Genomic DNA, 18,590 nt, shown 5'->3' with positions numbered 1-18,590 from the left:
GAGTTTTCTACTGTGATGGAGAAGTCTTGGAGAGGGCAGGCTTTCCCTGGGAGGAAGAGCAGCTCAGTCTTGTCAAGGTTGAGCTTTAGGTGGTGGGCTGACATCCAAGCAGAAATGTCTGCAAGACATGCCGAGACACTTGTTGCCACCTGTGAGTCAGAAGGGGGGAAGGAGAGAAAAAGTTGAGTGTCATTAGCGTAGGTGTGGTAGGAGAAACCATGTGAAGAAATTACAGAGCCGAGAGATTTGGTATAGAGAGAGAACAGTAAAGGACAGAGCCCTGGGGGACACCAGTGGTGAGGGGTCATGGAGAGGACAGCGATCCTCTTCACTTCACCTGGTAGGAGTGATCGGCCAGGTAGGATGCAAACCAGGAGAGTGCAGAGCCAGAGATGCCCAATTCTGAGAGGGTGGAGAGAAGGATAGGGTGGTTTACTGTGTCGAATGCAGCAGACAGGTCCAGAAGAATGAGAACAGAGAAGATGGAGGAAGCTTGAGCGGAGTGGAGAGCCTCTGTGACAGCGAGGAGAGCAGATTGGTGAGGGTCAAGGAAGTTGTTTTGAAGGAGGTAGTTAGACAGTTGGTTAGAGACAGCACGTTCAAGGGTTTTAGATAAGAACTAACTAAATTGCCTTTTGATGAACAAAACATGAAAAAGACATAAGTGAGTGATAGCAACAGTAAGTACAGTTATACTTCGTCTCATTCAGCCTTGAAGTAGTGTCAGAGCAATCTTTAGACTTCATTCCAGTTTGTACATGAGGAAAGGTTTACTTGATTGATTGATTGATGGAATGGTTGATATTTTTTCTCCCCATCTGTGTATTCACTCTCAGGCCTTGACATATATCGGATGACCGTGTTCACACCACATAGGTCATCATGTTTGCTATTCTACATTGTATTTGATTGAGGTTATTACAGCAGTGTGTGGTAGTGCCCAATTGCTGGCTAATTGTGAGAGGCCACTACGGTAATTTATTTGCAGTTTATTGTGTGAAATGCAGTAGGGAGAGCTGTTCATAGAAGTTACATGTGGGATCACATGGGGGAATAGACAAAAAACGTCACAGGTGCATACAATCATCGAGCTGGGAATGCACCTCCCACATGCCAGCACACAAGCATAGGCTATTATTTACAATACATACAAGTTTGAAAATGTCAATAACAAATTGGCAGTTTCCAAAATACATTATCAAAATAGATTGCATACAAAAGTGCACTTAAAGAACACATGAACCCTATAATAATAATACATAATATACATAAGAACATCAAATAGTTTGGCAATGGCAAGGACTCCATAATACATTTCACATATTCATAGACTCATAACATGACGTTAAGCAACAGTTCATGAGTAAACATGAGGGCAGGGCTGTTTAGATCAACTACAGACTCCAGTTGTGCTCCAGTGAAAAGGGGGAGGAGGGGGAGGGTGTCACGCCTGAGGTGGCTGTCTGGTGACTCTGGCGCCCTCCTCTGGCGGTACGGGGCCAGTGGCCTTCCAATCTACCTGTATTCATTTCACCTGTGTATGTTCCGCTATCCTAGTTGTTTACCCTGTTGTCCTAGTTCGACTTTAGTGTTTCTTTAGTTCTAGTTATTCCACTTGTTAAGTGTGTACTTTTGTTAATGGAGCTGGTTTTCTCCACCTTTGTTTTATTTAACTAGTCATGAAGTTCCCAGTTATTATTCATCAGGAGCTAAAAGAGAACAATAATTCAATACTTCAAGAAAAGAAACTGCAGCACACTGATTTTCTTGCAATATATATACTTTTCTTTTTTTTTTTACTGGATCAGTTTTTTTACTGGATTAAACCGACCTCAAATGACCTTTATCGGGGGAAGATAAGCAAACACAAGTGTCCTGCCAGCCAGTCTAAGGTCTAAACAAGGCTGCAGTATCAAGCAGACAGAGCCTTCCTTGATATTCTTTCCTCTCTAGGTTCACCCTTTGAATCTCTCCATTTCTCCCCCCTACCCTTTCCTCTCTCAGAAAAATGACTCACTCTGTCACCGTTGTGCAATCAAACCTCAGTAATGTTTGTCAGTGAAGGTCCATACAGGTAGACTAGACTCTCTCCATACTCAACTCAGCAAATGTGTAATTACAAGAACACAAAGTAGCAGTGACAGTGTGTGAGGCAGAGAGGAGGCGAAGAAGGGAATGGGAGGTGGGTGAATACAGCACACTCTCATGATTGATGTGAGTTTTGCTGAATCATCATACTGGATATGCTGGGAATAACCCATTAATATGAGAACCCAAGAGACTCATGACACAAAGAGAGGCTATTACCACTACGACCAATAGGGTAAGACTGTCCACTCTACTGGTCAGAGAGGGAACAGTCCCACTATGCTTGTCCAGAGAACAAACACTGAATGAGCAAGTCCAGACACAGTTTTCTGCTACATTAGGTATGTGAGCAGTCATACAAGTATCAGTTGGAACGAACATCATTCATCAGGTCGTCAGGTTGCCCTCATAAAAGAGGTTTCCAACCTCAATGGGTCTTACTTGGTTAAATAAAGGTTAATATAAAAAAAAATAAAAAATAAAAAAAAAGATATTTGGACATTGAGTGTTACTGTAGATTCAGTGAAATGGTAAGTAGAGTTAGGGTTGAGCTCAGCAGATTGAGTATGTGGCCAGTTAGGCAAACCGATATGTGCACACATACACCCACCCACACACAAAAACACACAAAAACACACACACATCCCTGGAAGTGTACAAGTACAAACACATACACACACTGAGGTCAGGTCTGCTCTGCTGGACATCATTCCTTCAGTATAAAGTACACACACTCATACACACACACACACACACACACACACACACACACACACACACGCACGCACACGCACACACACACACACACACACACACACACACACACACACACACACACACACACTCTGTCCCTCCTCCTGTATATTAAGCAGCAGGTCAGGGTAGCCGGGCAGTGAAGTCAGTGTTTAGCTGCAGTTTGGTCATGTCTGGAGTGTGGAATGTGCTGCTTCTGTGGGGCTGTGTCTGCCTCTGTGTCCCTGCTCTGTCTCATGGAGCTCTGGTCATCTCCCGGGACAACATCGCGGCACAGGTGACTACTATTACTCCTTATATACTTTACTGTTACTCTCTATTGCTACTCCATGTGTTGCGTATGCATCTTTTCTCAACTAACCTTTTTTTTCTTCTAATCTTCTCTCCGCTTTGACATCCTGTACTCTGCTGCCCCTCCCCTCACGGTTCTGCGTTCATTCCCTCTGCTCCTCAGTTACTATCCTTGTAGTCTCATGTCTCTACTCCATTGCAGCTCTGCTCTAACTCCTGCTCATCATACTGAGTTTCATTAGATTAGATTCAACTTTATTGTCATTGTGCAGAGTACAAGTACAGATACAACAAAATGCAGTTAGCGTCTAACCAGAAGTGCAAAAAAAGCAGAAAAGTGCAGTGTGAACAATATACAGGTAGTGCAGTATAAGCAGTATATGAGCAGTATAAGTAGTGCAGTATAAGTATAAGTATAAGTATATTCCTCTTACTACCTCTGTCCATTGATCATAGGCTCTCAGAGACCTTGTTGTTGTTGTTGCTGCTGCTGCTGCTGCAGCTGTTTATTTTTAATAGCTACAGGATATACTAATTACCGTCGCTGTGTTTAATTGAAGTGTGTAATCAGTTGCAAAATGTTATATAATTACATAGATCTACAATGACCGTGTACATACCTATGCTTTTGTTTATTTCAGAACTCTGATGGTGGTACTAGGTTACTGAAGGTACTGTAATTGCTCAGTGTGACAGACATCAACTCCTGATCCCCCCCCATGATGATTCTAACTTTGTGTGGCCAAAAAAAACTACCAGCCCAGGGTTAAGTAAATATTTGAGAGAGCTCCTGTCCAAAGTCTTCAGTCAGAATCATTGTCACCTAAGCGAATCTCTTACACATGCAAAGAGTAACATTTAAATGAAATATGAGGTATTAGTTATAGTTTTATTACATAAAGTGTATGTATCTATTTTTAGAAACTAAAACTAAACCTTACATATTTGTTTACAGAAAAGAAGTACAAGCAATGTTGAGGTAAGGATATCTACATTCTGTTGGATGATGATGATGATGATGATGATGATGATGATGATGCATCAACTTCATAAAGAAGACTTTGTGCCTCAGACTGACTCGCCCACATTGACTCATCTACTCTGACCTGGAAACCCTGAGTTCATGTTTTTCATGAGAGCACAGCAGTAATCCCCAAGTCAATGTAACCCTACTTCTCAGTATCCAGCCAACACTAGACCTGCCTGTAAATTTTCAAACCTGAATACTACAAGACTCTTCTTAGAATAGGTCATCATAGCTGTATCACGGATACATTCTTTCAAAAAAACAGACCTCTAGCTCTTTCCAAATGTCCAATCAAACCAGAGAGCTATTGAGAGCATGGTGTCTTAATGGGAGATGAAAACCACTCACTTAAACCTGGCTGCTAAACTTCAACGGTTTGATGTGGGCTTCCCTTATTGACAGAGCATAATCAGTCTTATGAGGAGACAGTTTGAGTGTAAAGGAATGGTTGTTGCTTATTCTGTTCATAGAATAGACATGCCCACAATTGTTCTCCTTTTCTTCCCACTGATTTTGAAGGAAACAAAACAAACCTCTGGTCTCGAAATGAATATTTTTGAAATCCCACAGTGAATATGTCTCAATTGCTTTTTACAATAGAGGATGGTGTATAGTTTGATGTCGTAAAGGTGTGAGGAGTGTCAATTTCATAATTTCCATGGAAAACTCCTATATAACTGGTAATCCTAAAGGGCATGAATGGAAGCATACAATCAATCCTAAATACTGCAAGCCTCTTCTTAGAGTATGTCATATTAGCTGTATCTCTGATATATTTATTAAAAAAACAGACCTCTTGCTCTATCCAAACTCCCAATCCAGCCAGAGAGTTATTATGTATGGTCTCTCAATGCAATAGATCTGTTTGTTATAATCAATTGTCAATATAATGACAAATGTTGTTTTCCTATTCAGAGAATATTCTCTGATGTAAATTGATATTCAAAGACAAATATCTGAATTGTTCAAATCTGAGTTTCCTGATTACTGCCATTGACTTACAGAGGCGTTATGAAGTTACATAGAGTCTCTTTTGAAGTTGCATGGGAGGCCTATTGGTTACATGGAGTCCCTCCAGGTTACATGGAAGCCCTAAAATTGGTTACATAGTGTCCTTAGAGTCCTTTACAGATCTCTCTCTCTCTCTCTCTCTCTCTCTCTCTCTCTAATCTCTCTGGTGGACAGGTGGAGGTGTACAGTGTACAGGTGGACTGTAAGGTGGCTTCTCGCTTCGCTCACACAGTCATGACCTCTAGTGCTCTGAACAAGGCCAACTCTTCTCAGGAAGTCTTCTTTGAGGTGGACCTGCCCAAGACAGCCTTCATCACCAACTTCAGCATGTCAGTCAGCAGGCATCTCAAAGTGGCAAACTACACTGTGTGTGTGTGTGTGTGTGTGTGTGTGTGTGTGTGTGTGTGTGTGTGTGTTTTGTGTGTGTGTGTGTGTGTGTGTGTGTGTGTGTGTGTGTGTGTGTGTGTGTGTGTGTGTGTGTGTGTGAGTTTTCTTCACATGAATAACTATTTTCTTTATGTCTCAGGGAGATTGAAGGACAGTCGTACATTGGTGAGGTGAAGGAGAAGGAACAAGCCAAGAAGCAGTATGAGAAAGCTGTTTCCACAGGGCAGACTGCTGGACTGGTCAAGTAAGACAATCAGAGCAATAAGGAGAAGGAACAAGGGGTGACAACACACAGTGTGTAAGGCACAAAGTCACAGCCACAGTGTTAGGTTGTTGAGTTTGAAGTGTGGGGATCCTAAGCACTCTTTTTATCTCTGTGCTCTAGAGCATCTGGAAGGAAAATGGAGAAGTTTTCTGTGTCTGTGAACATCGCAGCCAATAGTAACATCACGTTCATTCTAACCTACGAGGAGCTGCTTCAGCGTAAACTGGGCCAGTACGAATTGTTGACCCGGGTCAAACCCAAACAGCTGGTCCAGCACTTTGAGGTCTGTAGACATTTACACTGTTATTGTGTGTCTGTCTGTGTATGGTCACCTATGCCTCTTTCCTAACAAACTCCCAACCTTGGAATATCCTGTCTGTCTTTAACTTTAGTCTGCATGAGGGGTTCTCAGAGGAACTTTCCTGACTCTAAACCTACAGCACTTTTTCATCCTAACTCAGTTGTCTTTCTCATTCAGTTCTGTCTGTGTCTCTGGGATAGATTGTGGCAGATATCTATGAACCCCAGGGCATTGCCTTCGTAGACGCCTATGGAACCTTCATCTCCAATGAACTACTCCCCCTGGTGAAGAAGACTGTCACTGACACAAAGGTGATACATGTTTTGTATTGTATTGTATTGTATTGTATTGTGTTGTGTTGTGTTGTGTTGTGTTGTGTTGTGTTGTGTTGTGTTGTGTTGTGTTGTGTTGTAATGTATTGTATTGTGTTGTGTTGTGTTGTGTTGTGTTGTGTTGTGTTGTGTTGTGTTGTAATGTATTGTATTGTATTGTATTGTATTGTATTGTATTGTATTGTATTGTATTGTTTTTCCCTCTCTCAGGTGCACGTCTCCTTTTCTCCTACGTTGGACCAGCAGAGGAAGTGTCCAGATTGTGATGGCACACTGATCGATGGGGATTTCCTCATCAAGTACGACGTGAAGCGACCTGAGGGAGTTGGGGATATCCAGGTCAGCTGTTTTGGTTTAAACTCTCTTCTTTCTTTGGTTTTGGAACAACTATTTGCTTATCTGTTGTGTTTGTATGTCTATTCTTTTGATATCATTTTGTTAAAAAAAAAATTTTTTATTCAGATAGTGAATGGGTATTTTGTTCACTACTTCGCTCCTCCGGACTTACCCCGAGTCCCAAAGAATGTGGTGTTTGTAATCGATAGAAGTGGATCAATGTATGGTAACAAAATGAAACAGGTAAGAGACAAGATTTGTGTGTGTCAAATTAAGTCAAATCAAATCAAATCCAATTTTATATGTCACTTCCATCACATACAGCCGTAATTGACATTAACACTAAAAAGTAATATAAGTGACAATAGAAGAAAAGTGACAGTGTGTGTGTGTGTGTGTGTGTGTGTGTGTGTGTGTGTGTGTGTGTGTGTGTGTGTGTGTGTGTGTGTGTGTGTGTGTGTGTGTGTGCGTGCGTGCGTGTGTCTGATGTCACGATGTGAGTGTGTGTGTGAGAAATTATAACTTTGAAATGAGTGTCAGTGTAAGTATTTCATAGAGCTAGAAATCTGCTGGTCATCAGCTTCCTGTTCCGATTGTTGTAAGAGTTTTGAAAGTTTGACGACGGACTAAGGACCCCAACTTGCTTCTGCTAAAGACCGCTACGCAACTCTAAAATCATGTGAAAAGAGCGTTTTGCTAATTCGGTGACACCGACTAACACGAACTTTGCACTAATATAGGCGGGGCAGTAAATGGGAGTTTTCGGGGTTGTGCCAAGGGGTGTTCCGTATTCAAACAACTAAGACGTTCCGCGTTCAATAATTACCAATAGGCGCAAATAGATACTTTTTGATCATTAGCAGTTGTCGCCAGTCATGAATAATCACTCATACCACTAGTACATCCTATATAAATATGCACAAGTGGCCCTAGTGTATATTCTCGCATTAGTACGTTATGGAAGCCTTGAACATCAAATGACCAATGTTGCATAAATCGATCGCCTCCGCTCTCTGTGCCAATTACGAATGAAATCATGGAACTGTGCATGTATTTGATACGGTATACAATCAAATAGGAGAATATCTTATACTAACATATTCTGTAGATTCTATAATAATATGCAGAATAGAAAATACATCTGAAGAGCCTTTACGCACGAACTAAAAAGATGGTTGTTCATCAATCATACTGAAAGTTGTGAAATTCCGCTTTTTCTATCCATGGTAATATTGGGAGGGGAAAATAATATAAACTACGAGGATACAATAGGCGTATGCAAGTCCACCCTCACACTACATGATCGCCCACATTGTTCAGTGGTCGTCGCTGTCTCAACAGGTTCAAACAATGCGCTACACTATGATCCCACGATGCTTTTTACGTTGAATATTATCCACTATTGCCAGCGACTCTAAGTAGGCCTACAATAGGCTACTGTAATAATAACTTCACAGTCCTGAGGACTGATTGAAACAGAAAGGAAAATAAAATGTATACAAATTATATAAATAAATGCATGTAGACTAAGACTACACTAAAGTGGCAGGTAATTATGGTTATCATTGGCGGTTGCGAGAGATAAAAGAGACTTGCCTATTTATTTAGCTGATCGCAAATGATAACAAACATGACAATGGTCGCGACAGATTCATTAAACAGGATTTGGAGACACGCAGCAGGTTGAATTTGGCGAGCCACTTGTTGAGTGCTTAGATGATCGAAATCGACCATTCATCTAGTGTTTACATTCGTTGCCGACAACTGATAGTATTTGCATTTTATTTGTAAAAAATTATTATCCATTCCAACATTCGCAGTGAAATCCTGATTGGCGAGGACAATGGATATCTTCATATGATAAAATTTTCCCCATTGCCGTCAGAAAATCTTCCCCTGTCAGATAGTTTTCCCGATCTGACAAAATGTGTGTCTTTAAGAGTAATCTAATGAAAGTTATTGTAAAATAACAATGATAGTGGTTCACACTAATAACACTTGTCCCCCAAAGCAGTTTCATGATGATTAATTACAGTTATTGATGATACCATGAATATGAATGCTATATTACCCAACGTTTGCAATTATGATGAATTACTACTTCAGTAATAATTGTCATTCATGCTATACCCTTGTTCATCATATTTTTGTGAATATTATAACACTGATTTTAATATTTCTATGAACTTTAGACCGGCTATGAATATAAATATGTATTCAAAATATGCATATTTGTCATTTATTAATCTGTATGACGTTGCTTATGCTTGCAGATGGCATATCATTGATTGCATCTGTAATGTTATATCATTTAAAAAATAACATCTTAAAAATGCATGTAAACACTCAACACTAAAACTAAAACCTAACCAAAGGAAATTACCAATTTCGCAGCCATGCCTACTAAAACTTAGTGTTGCACAGCGCTCTTTAGCGGAAGCAAATTAGGGGCAATAGTTTTAGTTTTTAATTGTATTTATTTATTTCGCACAAAAAAGGCAACTTAGTGAAAATAAAAAAAAACATGGTGTAAAAAGACTGCAGGTGAGGTGAGAAACCCAAAAGGGCCTTCATAAGTTCAACTCACAAAAGAAACATTTCGAATTTTCAGAAACAGTACATAATTAAATGACGAACATTATTTACTTAACTATAGACAGCACACACTTACATAGTGATCTCTTTTAGACACGGGAAGCTATGGTGACCATCCTGAGTGACCTGCAGAAAGATGACTACTTTAGCATAGTCGCGTTTGACTCCCTTATGGAATCATGGAAGGACTCTCTCACCAAGGCCACGGAGGAAAATGTGGCTTCTGCCAAGACGTTTGTCAGCCAGATTAATAGTAGAGGAAGTGAGTCATATGTTTTTTTTATATTGGAGTGAGGTGGCACACTGACATCATCAAATGAATCCATCATCTTTATACTGTATGTGTTAGTATTTGGCAAATCAGTAGCTCAGTTATCTAACAAAGTATCTTCAAAACACACCTGTGACAGAGGCTGCTGTATAAATGCCTGTAAAATGCTTTTGGGATCTTGTTTTCCACCCAGGTACTCATATGAATCGAGCTCTGCTGACAGCTGTGAACATGCTCGTCAAAGATAAACAAGACAACAAGCTGCCAGAGAGGAGTGTGTCCATGATTATCTTGCTGACTGATGGAATGCCGTCCATAGGTTAGATCTCCTATCCTACCCATGCTGAGGCAAAGTCATAAAAATACTCTCTAGAGATGCATATGGGAGGCCTACTTTTTTTTCATCAAATTGTGTGTGTCTGTGTGTGCATGTGCGTGTGTGTGTGTCTTTGTAAAAATGTGTTTGTAGAGAGCACAGGAAATATCCAGTTGAATGTCCGTGCTGCCATCAATGGAAGCATGTCTCTGTTCTGTCTGGGCTTTGGCAATGATGTGGATTACTCCTTCCTGGACGTGATGTCCAGACAGAACCAGGGAATCGCCCGAAGGATCTACGAGGGCTCTGATGCTGTTGTCCAGCTGCAGGTATTAACAAGCGCTGTTTCCCAATATTCTGAAATGGTTTCTCTGCTTTTCTCTGGTACGGTGTCAGAGATGGGATAGGTACAACTCATTACATGGAGTGTACAACCATAGCAGACAACCATACGCTTTATCATATGTTGTGTGGCAATAAAAGTATTTTGTATATTTTAACCAGGTGTGTATCTTTGTGTCGCTGTGTTTCAGGGTTTCTATGAGGAAGTGGCCAACCCCCTCCTCTCTGAGGTGGACTTCCGTTACCCTGCTGATGCGATCAACTCTCTAACCACCAACCATTTCACACAGCTGTTCAACGGCTCTGAGATTGTGGTGGCTGGCCGGCTGAGTGACAATGACATAGACAACTTCATGGTGGAGGTGTTTGCACAAGGGGTGAGAGAGAGAGACACAACATGTGACACAACCCCCCCCTAAGCAGAAAACTGCTTTGTCCTCAGAGGATGAGACAAATAAAGACAGGTAGATTGTGACTCTAATATAATGTGTGTCATGCCCCCCCCCCCAGTTTGAGGAAGCCTTCCAGGTCCAAGGACAGGCCAGTGCCCAGGAATGGGGCATTCTCTACCCTGAACAGGAGTACATCTTTGGGGAGTTCACTGAACGCCTCTGGGCTTATCTCACCATCCAACAGCTACTGCAGAAGAGGTCAGTCTGAGCAGTCTGAATACTGTTAGAGTGTCAGCTTAAATGGATACTAAATGTATTCCTCTAGGTGGGGCTGGGCTGCATCTTCCAGTTGGCAGAACCAAATGGAGATGTTTAGATTAGAGCTTTAAGACCAAAGCCAACCGTCCCCAACCCCAGTCATTCCCCGTTGTGTTTGGGTCTGTCAGAGAGAGTGGCACTGTAGAGGAGAAGGCCAATGCCACTGCCAAGGCCCTGGAGATGTCTCTGCAGTACAACTTCGTCACCCCGCTCACCTCCATGGTTGTCACCAAGCCAGAGACAGAAGACCTCTTAGTCGCCGACAAACTGACTGAGGGTAGGAGACAGTGTGTGTGTGTGTGTGTGTGTGTGTGTGTGTGTGTGTGTGTGTGTGTGTGTGTGTGTGTGTGTTTGACTGTTTTCTCTCTGTGCTTTTCCACAGCACAAAGGCAGTGGTCAGAGAGATATGGTAAGTACCTGGCACTACCACAATGTATCTGACCACATTGTATGGAGATGAAGCTGTCTGTTATCACTGGTCTACACTATTTAGTTCACCAGCTTCTGGCTACAACCTGATGTTACAGAAAGCTGTTTCTTTTAGGTTATTCAACAACAAAACAGGGAAGAATAACCAATCAAGGTGCCAGTGCTCCCACGTATTTTGGTGAGTGCTCTTTCTCTCTATTGTGACTGTGCTGTTCTTTTGGCAATAGGCTTTCTGTAACTTGTTTTCCCACTGGAGCTCCTGTGTTCTGTTTTTAAACCTACAGTGGATGGAGACCCCCATTTTATGATTGAGCTGCCAGGGCAGGAGGATGCACTGTGCTTCAACATTGACGACACACCCGGTACCATCTTCAACCTGGTGAAAGACCCGCAGTCAGGTGAGCCAACTGATACAACTACTGTGTTAGCCCATTTAGAAGCAACTAGTATGCTTTTTTAGTATATCTTACTTAATTCATTACTTTCCTTACCTTGAAAGTCATCAATGGACAGTGGAGTGGCAGTGATACATGACACAAACATAACATCTACCCAAGCGCAACATAAACAACTGGTTTGACCACCACAACAATCCCAATTTTCATTGCAGGTATTTTGGTCAATGGCCAGACCATCGGGGATAAGAAGGTTGCCCCTGATGGTAAAATAAACACCTACTTTGGCCGTTTTGGGATCGTTCACCCTCAACTGGGGGTTAGACTGGAGGTGACCACCAATGACATCACTGTGTCTCAGGATGGCAAAAAGGCCAAGCTCTTCTGGTCCGACTCCAGCTCCCTCAAGGGAATAAAGTGAGTGGTACAAAGCTGCAAAGTCATGGCAACCAACAACAACTGATTATGAATATTTCTTGTTCCCTCTTCGCTTACTTTCCGATACCTCCAGGTATTTCAGTTTTGTAGTTCTGGCTTCCATTCTGCAAGTCAGTTTGTTTCCACTCTTGGTCAAACCTAGAGGAGAGACCAGAGACACCAGAACCCTGAGTTGTAATGACCAATAAGCCACCACCACCCTTAACGGCTTGACTGTTTCTCCGACACATTCATTCTATCTATCTCCCTCTCCTTGCTAAGCCTCTATTCCCTTCTTCTCGCTTCCCCTTCTCCCTCTCCCACAGTATGGACCTACAGGTGACCAAAGACCGCAGTCTGACCGTAACCCTCAGAGGCTCAGTCCGGTTTGTGGTCCTCCTGCACAAGGTGTGGAAGGGGCACCCCTACCACCAGGACTACCTGGGCTTCTACACCCTGGACAGCCACCTCCTCTCCCAGAGTGTGCATGGCCTGCTAGGTATAATACTCTGCCACCAGAGGGCAGCACAGGACAGGCTGTAATTAGCAGAGCCAGAATTAATCTATTTGGAAGTTCTCCATCAATATTTCTTGGAATCTGTGTATCTATGTGTCGCCCCCAACAGGTCAGTTTTACCATGGGGTGGAGTTTGAGGTGAGAGACCTGCGCCCAGGAGAAGTCCCGGAGAAACCAGATGCCACCATGCTTGTGAAGGGACAGGAGCTTAACGTGACAAGGTAAATGTCACACACACACACACATACAACACACATACATACACACACACACACACACACACACACACACACACACACAAACACACACACACACAGACACACACACACACACACACACACACACACACACACACACACACACACACACACACACACACACACACACACCAGTGGTGTTTTGTCATTCAGGGTTAGGCCCGGCCCCACTAGCAGATGGCGATGTTGCATGAATTAAGCATCACTCTTGTCATATAATTGTATCTTCATATCCTACCGTTTGCAAATCAAATATGGCTGTGCTTTTGTTTATTTTATTATCTCATCATCATCAGTTCCCTCTCTCTGTTCTCCATTTACAGGGGCTGGCAGAGAGACTTCAGATGGGATGTGAAGAATGGCGAGAACATTCCCTGCTGGTTCATCCACAGCAATGGCACCGGGCTCATTGATGGAAACCACACAGACTACATTGTGTCAGGACTCTTCAAGACCATCTGAAACTAGTCAGGCTGTTCAATACGTACAAATGAATCAATGTTTCAACATGCTGAATGCACAAGGCCCTCCCCTCCTCCCCCTCCTCTCTCAATCCTGTGTACAGTATGCTCTCATGTACTGACCCTCATTAAACCCGTTGGTGTGTGTGTACTGTGTAACATTGATACAGTATATTTGCGTGTGTGTGTTTTTACATTGTTTTTCTTATTGTGTGCATTTGTGTATGTGCATGCAGGCGTATATATGTCAGTCTGTGTGCGTGTGCGTGTGTGTGTGTGTGCGTGTGTGTGTGTGTGTGTGTGTGTGTGTGTGTGTGTGTGTGTGTGTGTGTGTGTGTGTGTGTGTGTGTGTGGAGGTGGGGGGGCACGAAGGATGTCTAATTCACAGCAGAGGTGGGGGCTTGAGGATGTTGGGGATGGTTTGAGAGGCTCAAAGCCTACACTATAGTTTGTGAGAGAAGGAATCCTAACTTGAGATAGGATCAGTCAATCTCTTCTCTATTTTCTGTCTTTTATTTTTGACCATCAGTCAAGATAACAACTACATTTACATTTACATTTATGGCGTTTAGCAGATGCCTTTATCCAAAGCGATGTACAACAATACATTTGTTTAAGTAAGTGAATCATCATAAGTCATCATAAGACAAAGTAATCAGTCGTAATGCCAGTAGGCTAATTTTTAATATATTTTATTTGCAGGAGAGAACTTGTACAGGGGGGTAGCAGGGGAGAAGAGGTCTCAGGGTTAGGGTTAGTATAGGGGGGGGTAGTGAGGGTGAAGCGGTCTTTTGGAGGGACTGTTAAGATGTAGCTTGAAGAGATGGGTTTTCAATCTACGGCGGAAGATCGGAAGTGACTCTGCAGTCCTGACCGTTGTGGGAAGCTCATTCCACCAGCGGGGCGCCAGGACAGTGAAAAGCCATGACCAAGTAGCGCGGCCACTGCATCCACGTAGAGGCGGCGGTGCCAGGCGGGCAGCCAAGGTGGACGAGCGGTTTGGGGGCTAACCATTGCTTGCAAGTATGGAGGGGCTGTTCCCTTTGCCGCCCGGTAGTGTTATGGAAAATACATTGATAGAACTGTTTTCAGGTTATACACTTTCATATGACTGATACAACTTGTGTAAATACTGTGATTACACTTTCTCTTGCCACACCTCTAAAGTTTTATAGCCATTGTTCTGAGAAGCACTGTATAATTTACCATATGAACAGCGATGATTTCGAAGGGAGTAGTGAGGGAGCGCAGTAATGGGGGAACAGACATATCTTGCCGATAGGTGTGAAATGTTGAACGCCGATTGATCAGTAAGAGAGTCTCCCCATTGTTCATTCTCTCCCACCCTCTCTCACGTAAACACAAGCCCATCAGCCGATAGCCTTGGCGGCGCCTACCATTATGTTTAAACTGTATAAAAGACAACCCTGATAATCGTCTCTTCAGATTTGTGCTGAACGGACCCCCGGATCTACGCTGGGCTGCTGTTACGCTCTTGTCTCTTGTTTGCAAGCAATAAATATCGGACTCAGATATTGTGGCTACTCAGGACTTGTTTCTTGATTCTTACCTCCGAAGAGCTGAAGCACAGAGTGGTAAATCCTAGACTTCCACCACAGTAGGCAAGCATCAGGGTCTTGAATTTGATGCAAGCTGCTACCGGGAGCCAGTGGAGGGTGCAGAGGAGGGGCGTGAAATGGGAGAATTTGGGGAGATTGAACACCAGACGTGCCCTGGGGGACACCAGTGGTGAGGGGTCATGGAGAGGACAGCGATCCTCTCCACGTCACCTGGTAGGAGTGATTGGTCAGGTAGGATGCAAACCAGGAGAGTGCAGAGCCAGAGATGCCCAATTCTGAGAGGGTGGAGAGAAGGATAGGGTGGTTTACTGTGTCAAATGCAGCAGACAGGTCCAGAAGAATGAGAACAGAGGAGATGGAGGAAGCTTGAGCGGAGTGGAGAGCCTCCGTGACAGTGAGGAGAGCAGTTTCAGTAGAGTGCCCAGCTTTAAAGCTGGATTGGTGAGGGTCAAGGAAGTTGTTTTGAAGGAGGTTGTTAGACAGTTGGTTAGAGACAGCATGTTCGATTTTCCAAATGAACCAGATCCATCTGTTTTGGAGGATATCTTGGAAGTGTCTTCTAATTTAAAGGGTCTTAGAGCAAAATGGGATGATGAATTGGGAGAGACAATACCAGATAGTATATGGGAGGAGGCGGTGCGTAGGGCCAATGGGACTACATCCTGTGCTCGTCTAAGCTTAATCCAGTTTAAAGTTCTACATAGGATGCATTTTTCTAAAGCTAGATTGGCAAAAATATTTGCAGGCATGGATGAAAATTGTAGCAGGTGTCATAGTGCTCCAGCAACTTTGACCCACATGTTCTGGTCATGCTCATGTTTAGATCAATTTTGGTTAGGGGTCTACAAACCTCTGTCTGAAGTTATAGAAATAGACTGTGAACCCAATGTGTATACCTCAATCTTTGGGACAGTGCCGAGCAACCTTATAGGGATGGCAAGGTATAAAGATATATTAGCCTTTTCAACTTTGATTGCCAGGCGGCAAATTCTTTTACATTGGAAATCCCCATACCCACCAAAAGTATCTGTATGGCTGACGGATCTTATGATGTACCTGAAATTGGAAAAGATAAAATATGCACTTAGAGGGTCCACTGACCTTTTTTATGGCATCTAGAACCCATTGATCACATATTTTGAAAAACTTAAGTCCCTTCCTGAGATTCCCTAATGACATGCAAAGCACTAAGTTGGTTTGATGGGCAAGGCCTGAGTCTGCCATATTGTTTTATGTACCACTGGTTTTATTGCTGGATTGTTTATATATTTATTTTATTATTTTATTTGGTATGATGTGGCAATAAGTGTATTTGTGACTTATTTTGAAAAACTTAAGTTCTCTTACAATAGAACCCCCCCTGTCCACCCTCCCACCCTCATCAGAACTTCTGTGCGTCTCAGTATATCAGTCAAACAAAAGACAGTAGTCTTTTGTTTGACTGATATACTGAGACGCACAGAAGTTCTGATGAGGGTGGGAGGGTGGACAGGGGGGGTTCTATTGTAAGAGTAAAACAAATAAGAAAGAACAAATTGTAAGTATGTATTTTGGTTATTTCTGGTGAATAAAAAGAGATTTAAAAAAAAAAGAGAGACAGCACGTTCAAGGGTTTTAGATAAGAACTAACTAAATTGCCTTTTGATGAACAAAACATGAAAAAGACATGAGTGAGTGATAGCAACAGTAAGTACAGTTATACGTCGTCTCATTCAGCCTTGAAGTAGTGTCAGAGCAATCTTTAGACTTCATTCCAGTTTGTACATGAGGAAAGGTTTACTTTGATTGATTGATGGAATGGTTGATATTTTTTCTCCCCATCTGTGTATTCACTCTCAGGCCTTGACATATATCGGATGACCGTGTTCACACCACATTGGTCATCATGTTTGCTATTCTGCATTGTATTTGATTGAGGTTATTACAGCAGTGTGTGGTAGTGCCCAATTGCTGGCTAATTGTGAGAGGCCACTACGGTAATTTATTTGCAGTTTATTGTGTGAAATGCAGTAGGGAGAGCTGTTCATAGAAGTTACATGTGGGATCACATGGGGGGAATAGACAAAAAAACGTCACAGGTGCATACAGTCATCGAGCTGGGAATGCACCTCCCACATGCCAGCACACAAGCATAGGCTATTATTTACAATACATACAAGTTTGAAAATGTCAATAACAAATTGGCAGTTTCCAAAATACATTATCAAAATAGATTGCATACAAAAGTGCACTTAAAGAACACATGAACCCAATAATAATAATACATAATATACATAAGAACATCAAATAGTTTGGCAATGGCAAGGACTCCATAATACATTTCACATATTCATAGACTCATAACATGACGTTAAGCAACAGTTCATGAGTAAACATGAGGGCAGGGCTGTTTAGATCAACTACAGACTCCAGTTGTGCTCCAGTGAAAAGGGGGAGGAGGGGGAGGGTGTCACGCCTGAGGTGGCTGTCTGGTGACTCTGGCGCCCTCCTCTGGCGGTACGGGGCCAGTGGCCTCCCAATCTCCCTGTATTCATTTCACCTGTGTCTGTTCCGCTCTTCTAGTTGTTTACCCTGTTGTCCTAGTTCGACTTTAGTGTTTCTTTAGTTCTAGTTATTCCACTTGTTAAGTGTGTACTTTTGTTAATGGAGCTGGTTTTCTCCACCTTTGTTTTACCCTTTTTTCCCAGTGTTTGTTTGTATGCCGTCCCCCAGTCTTATGATTAAAACATCCCTTGATTTGTACTTTACACTGTCGTCTGAGTATCTCTCCGCACTTGGGTCCACCGCACTATCACCTACTAACAGGAGGGTACATCCAAACAGTTAGTTTAGGACACTGTCATTTAACTAGTCATGAAGTTCCCAGTTATTATTCATCAGGAGCTAAAAGAGAACAATAATTCAATACTTAAAGAAAAGAAACTGCAGCACACTGATTTTCTTGCAATATATATACTTTTTCTTTTTTTTACTGGATCAGTTTTTTTACTGGATTAAACCGACCTCAAATGACCTTTATCGGGGGAAGATAAGCAAACACGGGGGAAGATAAACACAAGTGTCCTGTCAGCCAGTCTAAGGTCTAAACAAGGCTGCAGTATCAAGCACACAGAGCCTTCCTTGATATTCTTTCCTCTCTAGGTTCACCCTCTGAATCTCTCCATTTCTCCCCCCTTACCCTTTCCTCTCTCAGAAAAATGACTCACTCTGTCACCGTTGTGCAATCAAATCTCAGTAATGTTTGTCAGTGAAGGTCCATACAGGTAGACTAGACTCTCTCCATACTCAACTCAGCAAATGTGTAATTACAAGAACACAAAGTAGCAGTGACAGTGTGTGAGGCAGAGAGGAGGCGAAGACGGGAATGGGAGGTGGGTGAATACAGCACACTCTCATGATTGATGTGAGTTTTGCTGAATCATCATACTGGATATGCTGGGAATAACCCATTAATATGAGAACCCAAGAGACTCATCACACAGAGAGAGGCTATTACCACTACGACCAAT

The 18,590-nt window shown here is 42.5% G+C and overlaps 1 protein-coding gene across 1 annotated transcript; it reads left to right on the top strand.

Annotated features, from left to right (window-relative positions):
* The first annotated feature begins 2,971 nt into the window (after positions 1–2,971).
* On the top strand, positions 2,972–13,623 carry LOC310803469 (inter-alpha-trypsin inhibitor heavy chain H3-like). Its single transcript, XM_083668246.1, has 22 exons — positions 2,972–3,118; positions 3,774–3,803; positions 4,088–4,111; positions 5,345–5,499; positions 5,697–5,801; positions 5,943–6,105; positions 6,324–6,434; positions 6,666–6,794; positions 6,918–7,034; positions 9,480–9,648; positions 9,851–9,976; positions 10,127–10,302; positions 10,507–10,692; positions 10,826–10,965; positions 11,154–11,302; positions 11,408–11,434; positions 11,570–11,632; positions 11,739–11,852; positions 12,065–12,266; positions 12,593–12,765; positions 12,893–13,004; positions 13,364–13,623. Exons 1-22 carry the CDS (start codon positions 3,011–3,013, stop codon positions 13,500–13,502), a joined length of 2,718 nt encoding a protein of 905 aa, XP_083524372.1. The 5' UTR covers positions 2,972–3,010; the 3' UTR covers positions 13,503–13,623.
* The last annotated feature ends 4,967 nt before the right edge of the window (positions 13,624–18,590 follow it).

Source organism: Argentina silus, assembly GCF_951799395.1.
Source record: "Argentina silus genome assembly, chromosome: 4".
NCBI classification, from domain to species: Eukaryota; Metazoa; Chordata; class Actinopteri; order Argentiniformes; family Argentinidae; genus Argentina; species Argentina silus.
This window is presented reverse-complemented; position numbering and strand designations above follow the sequence as displayed.

Coding starts and splice junctions, on each gene's coding strand:
- LOC310803469 (XM_083668246.1), top strand. CDS start 3,011: ATGTCTGGAGTGTGGAATGTGCTGCTTCTGTGGGGCTGTGTCTGCCTC. Junction 9,649..9,850: donor CCAGATTAATAGTAGAGGAA/GTGAGTCATATG, acceptor TTTTCCACCCAG/GTACTCATATGAATCGAGCT. Junction 10,966..11,153: donor CAACAGCTACTGCAGAAGAG/GTCAGTCTGAGC, acceptor TGGGTCTGTCAG/AGAGAGTGGCACTGTAGAGG.